Source organism: Vicia villosa, linkage group LG3 (genome assembly GCF_029867415.1).
Source record: "Vicia villosa cultivar HV-30 ecotype Madison, WI linkage group LG3, Vvil1.0, whole genome shotgun sequence".
NCBI lineage: Eukaryota > Viridiplantae > Streptophyta > Magnoliopsida > Fabales > Fabaceae > Vicia > Vicia villosa.
This window is the reverse complement of record NC_081182.1, coordinates 204,030,677-204,039,530: the sequence shown is the minus strand read 5'-3', so window position 1 is coordinate 204,039,530 and position 8,854 is coordinate 204,030,677. Positions and strand designations below refer to the sequence as shown.

Below are 8,854 nucleotides of genomic sequence, written 5' to 3'. Positions count from 1 at the left end.
GACAATGGGGATATGTATTATCTCTCATAAATTTAATATTTTCTCTATTTTTAGTTGATGTGAAATTTTAACACTTTCAATTTTTAGCTGGAACCATGTTCTTTTTAGAGGTTATATGGCGGATCATAGGAAATTTCCTATCAAAATTATGAAATTAGGGTTTCAACAATAAAAGAGAAAAAGACATTAAAATTAAACTAAGAAAATAGAGATAAAAAGATAACTTTGATTTCTTTGATACCCTTAGTTGTATCAAAGACATTACATATATAGTTCCCATAATGGATGCTCAATTAAAAGCCCAAATACACAAAAGTCCAATAATATACTAATAATATAAGTTCTCTTATTACCCCCTATCAATAACAATACTATTAATATAAATCATATAATACCCTTTTATCATTGTTGCGGGGTTCACTTGAACTATGTCCTCAAGGTTCTATAACTTTATTGTCGCAATAACTTTCCTGGATCCCATTGTTTGGATTGGAATGACCAAAGAACTCTAGATAGTTGAAAATGTTCACCCGGATTCCATGGTTGTTCCTTTCTGAGCGGTCTAATGTAGCAAAAAAGTCCCAAAGTGAGAGACATGAATTTTTCCCTTTCACTTAAGAAGGTAACAATTTTTATAAGAGAAATGATATGCTTCCACTAAAAGCCACACCTACACCGTATAAACATAAGGTTCCTTATACTTTTGTTGTTTTTTAATAATTTTTCTTGCCTAGATATTTGTGTTGGAGTTAAAATGCATTGAAAATGTTAGGGTGTAAATACGGTGTATATACTTTTTAGTGTACACATAGCACCCCTCTTTTTATAACTCCAACATCGGACCCTTTTGCTAAAGACTCTCATACAAAAAAACTGTTATAACCAATGCTTGAGGTATAATTGCTATGAAAGTATATAAGTCTCAGGAACACAGCTCATAAATTTGTACCTAGTGGGCCAATCTAACATGCATTTCTTATTGTTCCAAATATCATGAGCCAATCCCTTATTGAAAACATGTTTATAGACATTTAGCTTGCCACCACCAGCGGAAAAATTAACTGCATGCTCGCAACCAGAAGCATGACACCACTAAGAGCATGACACCACTAAGTCTTATTATCTTCAATGTAAGATCTAAGAAGGTAACATTCATACTTACCATTATCTTCATTAGATACTAAAAAATTAATCATATATGGATCAATAGCAGCACCGCTAGAGGGATCAGAACATCTCAACATCAAGCATCCTGGACCGTCGTTAATTGAAGTTCCAATATATCCTCCCCAGCATGAAAAGCAATATAGATGGCTGCAAGAAACAGTTTGAATCTTCGAAGGAGGATAAACTTCATAACACATGCCACAAGTAAGCTCATTGGCATCAGGATTCACATAAACTTTCTTCTCCAATAACCCAGCTGTTTTTCGAACTTGTTCTTCATTAACAAACCAAGCATCATTAACTATACTGACACTCCAATTATAATGACGAAGTAGGATACTCGCAGCACCCCGCTGTATGGAAAGAACTGCTGCTACTCTATTGATATCATCTTCTTGTCGTTGGCGGATATCTGATTCTTTCAATATAGTAAAATTTTGCTCAGGTATGCGAGAGTCAGCGGGGTCAGAATCATCGCCATCAATGAGTTGATTATCCTTCACAAAAGTTATCTCCCTCTCAATCATCTTTTCTGCGTGTCGAATCACTTCAATCTGTAGTCCAAGCCACTGATGCGATGTTCGAAGCACAAACCTATCTTGTTTACTCTTCTGAAGTTGATCAATTTCATGAAGTTTTTGTGCAGCCTTAAAGTAATAACTTCCATCTAAATATGTTCTGTTATATATAACAACAACCTCAATTTGACCAGGATGATGTTTTAACTTATGAGTCAAATGGTCACTAAATTCGGGATTTCCTTGCATAACCTCGGCAAAACTAACCGACAAAAGTTCTGAAAAAATTGCAAGTATATTTGTCTCAAAAATAACCAATGAAGCCAAATTTAATCCAACAACAATACCATTCACCATGGCCAAACCTTCTTTAGATTGCAACCTGAAAAAACAAGTTTCGATTTGATTCACAGCAGGCTTTATCTTGGAGTATACTAAACAATCTCTAGTCAGAAAGATATCATAGTTGCTGATCCCTATGCTGCGAACCAAGCCTGATAAAACAAGACCTTCCGTTGCCTGCCATGTAGTTTCCCGAGATATGGTTGTATCTATATCCAGGACTCCATCTTCATCCAAAGCACTATCAGTAGTACCAACCCCTCGTCTTAGTAGTTGATGTAACAACAAATCATCTCCTTTTGATGGTGCAAAACATATACTCATCGATAAATCCATTCTACCGCGAGTTAACTTGTTTTTCGTCTCGATGAAAACTCCCTCCATGATTGGATCGATAAGCTCTTTCCAATGCTAATGACGGTTGTTCATGATTATGGTTCCGTCGCCAACATTAGCTTGAACAATATTAGTGAAGGTAATACGGTTCAACCTCAAAAGTTGACTTAATTGCTTAGTTCGAGTGGTAAAATGTTGTGGCTTATAGCAAAGTGCTCCGATTTCGCCACAAAATTCTTCTGTTTTTGCTTCCCCGACAACATGTTCAACCCCACCTTTGGGGGATAACAAACTCTGCTGGAATTGATTTTGAGAGATGTTTTGAATGAAAAAAATACAGGCATTATAAACCCTCAACAGTGGTGAATCAGGTGGTTTACGTGGAATTGCAAAATTTTCATCATGGTGAAACTCTCTGTCGTTGAAGGCAGCCTCGACATCGATCAGTGATGAAGAATTGAAGTCTGGTAGATGGGTTTTGTTAACAAAGCTTGGTGGTTGTGAATGAGATAAGATTATGTATGGTGGTTTCAACCCAGATCCTACACCTCAGAGAACAATAGTGGTTAGATTTCATACATATTAGGTTGATCGAATGATTCTTTTTCTAGGTCATCCTTAAGAGATTTGACATCACCATTAAAACTTGTGTGTTTGAAGTGAGAAAAAGGTGACGATGCCTTAAAATGTGGAGTCTGGATTTGTTGTTGCTTTAGATTTGGCAAAGGGTTTAGAGCTATTCAGGAAGGTCTCAATAGACTGGTTCCACAATAAAATCTTGATGAAAACAAATTTTGTCAAGGGGTTCCATTGATTCCAGATCAGGCTCTGTGAAAACGTTGTTTAAAAATTCTGAATATGGTTTCCCTACTTCATCTAACTGAGGCGTAGCATCTCTAAACTCGGGTTTAAAATACCAAAGGATAGCACTAGTAAAGGCGTCCCAACTTGGAAATTAGTAACTTTGAGACCATTGAAATCACCATTGAAGAGCTCGACCTCTCAATACTAGAACAATGCTCATTAACTTTTTTTCTTCTGGTATTTTATTGGCAACAAAATGTTTGTTTGCACACAAAATCCACCAATAACAATCCTCACATCCATCATATATTGAAATATTCATCTTCAATACTAAGCAAGATCTTCAATACTAGGCAAGAGATCAAAAATGAAAGCACCAATTGATAGGAAGTTTCCTATCAAAACTATGAAATTAGGGTTTCAACAATAAAAGAGAAAAAAAATTAAAATTAAACTAAGAATGTAGAGATAAAAAGATAACTTTGATTTGTTTGATACCCTTAGTTTTGTCAAAGACATTACATATATAGTTCCCATAATGGATGCTCAATTAAAATCCCAAATACACAAAAGCCAAATAACATACTAATAATATAAGTTCTATTATTACCCCCTATCAATAACAATACTACTAATATAAATCATATAATACCCTTTTATCAGCGGATGTAGGAGAAGGAGTCGTTAATACCAAATTCTTTGTCTGGATTTGGAATATTATCAGTTTAAAATTGAGAGCGTGATGTTAGGAATGGTGACGTGTCACATGGATCCAATAGTGAAATGATTCACAATAGTTTAGCTAGACACCAGATATTGAGGTTTTATTCTAGAACTAGAATAGGGGTAAAAGGGGTAATCATGGGTGAGAATAAAATTTTAAAAAGCGGTCCAATTGGAAAAACAGTTGCGACAAAACGATTTTGGCAGATGTCGATACCGTTATCACCATTTTTTATATTGAAGAATAAATTGTGGTTATTTCACAATGCAACTACCACAATTAGTATTGTCGGCACCTGTACTGACTGAAATCGCAAAAACCTTTATGCAATTGTGACGCGACCGCGACCGTTATTTAAAACTCGAGGTAAGAATAGTCTCCATGTTAATTAGGACGTGATTATAACAAATTCCCCATTATAAAGAATGAGAGGTTGGATTAAGTAGTTATCCTTGGTTGTAAGAATTTAGTTATGAGTAGGGAGTTGTAAGCTTCCTTGAAGGAGCATAGCTCTGGGAAGTACCTAGGTATGATTCTCTTGTATGTAAACAATCCAATTCAATCATTACTAATAATCAAGCCTTATTCTTATAGTTCTGTTTTATTATTATGGATGTATCATTTATGGATTCCTAACAAATTGTTCCGACCTTCCAGCCACAATTGCCTATACCAGTGAATGCCACCTAAGTAGAATCAACAATCTACGTTAAGTTGCAAGGTAATTCCCTTAATGATAAGAAAAGGAGACAGATTGGGATTCACTGAGAAAAAAAGGAATGGACCAATAGATAAGGGTTTTTCACAACTTATGAAATATATTTATTACCAACTTTTAAACCTTCTAGAAAATATTGCTAAATTTCATAAGAAAATTTCATGTATAACAATAATAAATAAAATTAATTCATGCAAAAATAATATTTTTTAAAATTTTGTAGAAAATTTTTCTAAATAAATTTATGTTGCTTTAATTTTATTTTATTTGTATAATTATTAAAATAATTTTTGGATTTGATACAATATTATGGTAAAAGTTGATCCATGTAGTCGACCACACCTAATAGGAGAAAATTATACCATGTACCCCAACAGTTATCCCTATACCCTACGGAAAAAAAATTGGACAAATTTACCCCTGTACAAATAGTACAGAATTTGAAATTTTTCACTTTTTGACTCATTTTACATAAAGTCATTTTGAGTGTAAAATCGGACAACCAAAGAGTACATGTTCCGGTTCATTTTTTTTCTGAAATTTTACCAACCAGACAACCCAAGGCTTGGTTTTCCGGTTTTCAAAAAATTCAAATCACCAACCGGACAACCAGCTCTTGTGTATTCCGGTTCTTGTTAAACTCACAACCGAGCATCCCAGCCCTGTGTTGTCCGGCTCGTGTTTTTTTTTAATTTTTTTATATTTTATTAATATTTAATTTTAATTTTAATTATATTTTAATTATATTTTATTTATATTTTTTAGTGGTTCGTAGAAGAGGAGGTTCGATCGGAATGCGCCGAGGAGGAAGACAACGTCGAGAGGCTGATGGCGAGAGACATCAAGAAGTTGCACCGGAGGCTGGTCCGCAGTACCCGACATTTCTCGAAGGACCGAGCGATACTTCTATTTTGACTCGGTATCAGGATCATGTTGCCCGCCATTTATGGTTCGGCAAGGTACGTTAATATTTTGTTTTAGGTTGATTAATTTAAAAACTTATGTTGAATAATTCTAAATTATATGTACTTATATGTTAACACTTATATATTACAAATTATTTTCAGGAGAGACGACCAAAGACAACCATAAAGGTTGCTGCACATGGGAGCAAATTAATAGGATGTGTTCCGCAAATGCTCCCAAGGGTGATGAATGATTGGTTAGTTGCCTCTGGTCTTTCATCTCTGCAGCATACTAGTTTGTACAGAGTAGATACGCATCTTTTATCTGCTTTTGTTGAGAGATGGCATCCTGAAACATCGTCATTTCATATGTCGTTCGGCGAGATGACCATTACGCTAGATGATGTTTCATGTCTTCTTCATATACCTATTAGGGGTGAGCTGGTTGACCCCGATATTGTTGTCACTGATTATGATGTTATCCATCTAGCTGTAGAATTGTTTGGTGTTTCATTGAGTGATGCATCTAGGGAGGCTTCTTCCGTAAGGGGTCTTTATTATAAGTTGGATTGGTTGAAACAAGTATTTGAGCAACAAAGAGCTGCTGATAACTTTATAGGTGCTACCAGAGCCTACATCATGTTGCTGTTAGGTTGTATTATTCTTGCCGACAAAACGTTTACTCTTGTCGAGGCAAAATATCCTACCATCCAAGAAGTCGCATCTTTTGTGCGATATTTCTTCCAATCAGTTGTGACAGGTGGCAACGGAAATCCTTCATTCATGTTTATCTGTATATAAAATAAATATCAGAAGAAAGTCAAATAAGGATTGAATGTAACAAAGTTGTGTTACTAATTACTTGAACCCAATGGTTTCCATTTACTAATCCAGTGCAGTAAATGGATGCATTAGGTGAATGTGCACTCGTCATAGGAAAGTAACTAAAACTTGGGTAAGCTAAAGAGACGAGAACAACGATATCTGGTGGTCGTTGTCCTAAAGAATCTATCACCAACGATGATCTTACTTGTGAAAGGCGTTTACCAAATGATTCCTCATACAACCTGATTCTAGGACCTATAATTTCTTTTTTCAAATCCCGACGAACCATTGACCATCCATCTGTGCCATAACTATGCAAAGATGCAATGGCTCTAAACCCACAATTTCCATCGTCTCTTACATCAACAATGCCATCAATAAATGGTCTCATGTAATTTGGAAATTGTACAATGTATTTATCAGATTATTTATTTTTTGAGGATTGGGATAATTGTGAACATAACCTCTTTGAAGATTTCTGGGAACTCGAGTGTGCTTGATCAACATACTCGTATCCCGAAGGATCACGATAAACATCATATCCCACGAGTCTCTTCTCTTTCTTCTTCACCCCTCCTTTAGTTTTAATTTTTTCAGGCGGTGGACACATCTTTGTTGTAGTTGGATAAGAAATTTCACACACTCTGCTTTTTAATGCTCTTTTTCCTACAACATCAAGTGTCCTAAACCTTTTCCAAATTTCGTCGATTGCATTGGTCATGTCTATTTCTGATCCATCATCTGCATCTACATCTTGATTACCTTCCATACTTAGCTTTCTCCAATGAATATGAATATCCTCAATTGGTATCAAATCAACACTCAATGTATATCTCTCTAACTCACAAGCACATGGTAACCCATATACTTTTCTTACACCCGCACTTTTGAGTATTTGTACCTACCATGTCAATCCTCAACCACTCTTCACAATCTGCCTCAATGCAGCTCTTGATACTGAACCATGCAAATTCGCATAAAAAGCACTAATGTGTGCATGCTCAACTTCATAAAAGATCTTCTGAAATGAAGCTCTAATGTTGCCCACTTGTATCTTGATATTGTCATTCATAGCCTCCCAACATTTGCATAAATCACCTAAGACGTTCTCTAACATTTGCTTAAGTTTCCAATGCGCAGACTCCACCCTTTAAATAAAACAAAACAACTAATTATCCGTAATATTAAGATAAAGAAACGATATCCATAAAATCACATAAATATACCTATTAGTTGTGGTGTTGCCCAAATGTAACACTTGATTGGTCCTTGCTTCGACAAATCAATGTCTATTCGATGTCAACCATGTGTCATTCACATAATCAATAAAATCTTTGGAGTCAACACGTGCATCCTCAAGTTGTTTCAACCTTTGATGGTACTCCATCTCATCACTAGCCCTTATAAGTTCATACTACATTTTCTCCACAATTTCTCGCATATCATCCACAACATGATCCTTACACTTTGATTTCACATTTTGTTGATGTGAAATCGGCAAAGCAAATTAGTTGTCTTTGGAAATAGTGTTTCAATAGCTTTCATCAAAGCAAGATCTCTATCAGTCAAAATTACTTATGGACAAACATCCTGCTTAATAAACAACTGTTTCAACTTATCCAATACCCAACAGAAAGTCTCTATCTGTTCATATTCCATATATGCAAATGCAACAGCAAATGTTAACTTAGTTGATGTCATACCAACTATTTCAAACAACGGTTGCCTGTACTTGTTTGTCTTGTATGTGCAGTCCATGATCAATACAATAGGAAACATATTCAATAGCTTCACTGATTCTGGATGAGCCTAGAAAATATCTCTCACAACTTCTGACTCATCTTTTTTCCTGATCTAGTAAACATAACCTGATTCTTCAACCAACTTGAGCAATTGTTGCATTTCTGTTCTGGGACCCCTTATGTCTTTTTGCGTCTTACTCTTATGTTTGTATATTTGTGTGATCCGAGTGACATTCTCCGGTTCACGCTCTTGCAATGACAATAATATGTGTCTTGGTGGAACATGTCGTTTTGTCAAATCAACAATATGTTGCTTATCATCTGCATTTAGTCAACTTACTAAAGCATGACCTTCAAATCTATTAGGTAAGCCATGGTTGTGTACTCCGCATTTAACATCGACCTTCCATCCAGAACCATCTTTTGAAGGTGTTGACCTTATTTTAAAAGGACAACCACATCTCTTACTAGCACTTTGGGTTTCACTATCTTTTTTTTTTTTTTGTATTTTCCACCTTTATCACAACCAAATATTAATTTGTTACTTCTTCCTCTCTTGCTTGTTTTGGTATCTGAACGAGTTATTATAACTGTCACTTTATTCCTGATTCCAACCTCTCTAATCCAGCTTATCGCCTCTTCTCTTGTAGTAAATTTTTGACCAGTTACAAAAGCATCTGTTGTATCCACACATGTTTGATTTACATCACATTTCATCAAAGGGGGATCCAAAACTGACAATTAAAATTAAATAAACTTAATAAATAAATAAA

The 8,854-nt window shown here is 35.3% G+C and overlaps 1 protein-coding gene across 1 annotated transcript; it reads left to right on the top strand.

The window, feature by feature from the left end:
• Positions 1-2,441: 2,441 nt before the first annotated feature.
• LOC131659754 (protein MAIN-LIKE 1-like) lies at positions 2,442-6,315 on the top strand. Its single transcript, XM_058928903.1, has 3 exons — positions 2,442-2,502; positions 5,375-5,568; positions 5,677-6,315. Exons 1-3 carry the CDS (start codon positions 2,442-2,444, stop codon positions 6,313-6,315), a joined length of 894 nt encoding a protein of 297 aa, XP_058784886.1.
• Positions 6,316-8,854: the final 2,539 nt, after the last annotated feature.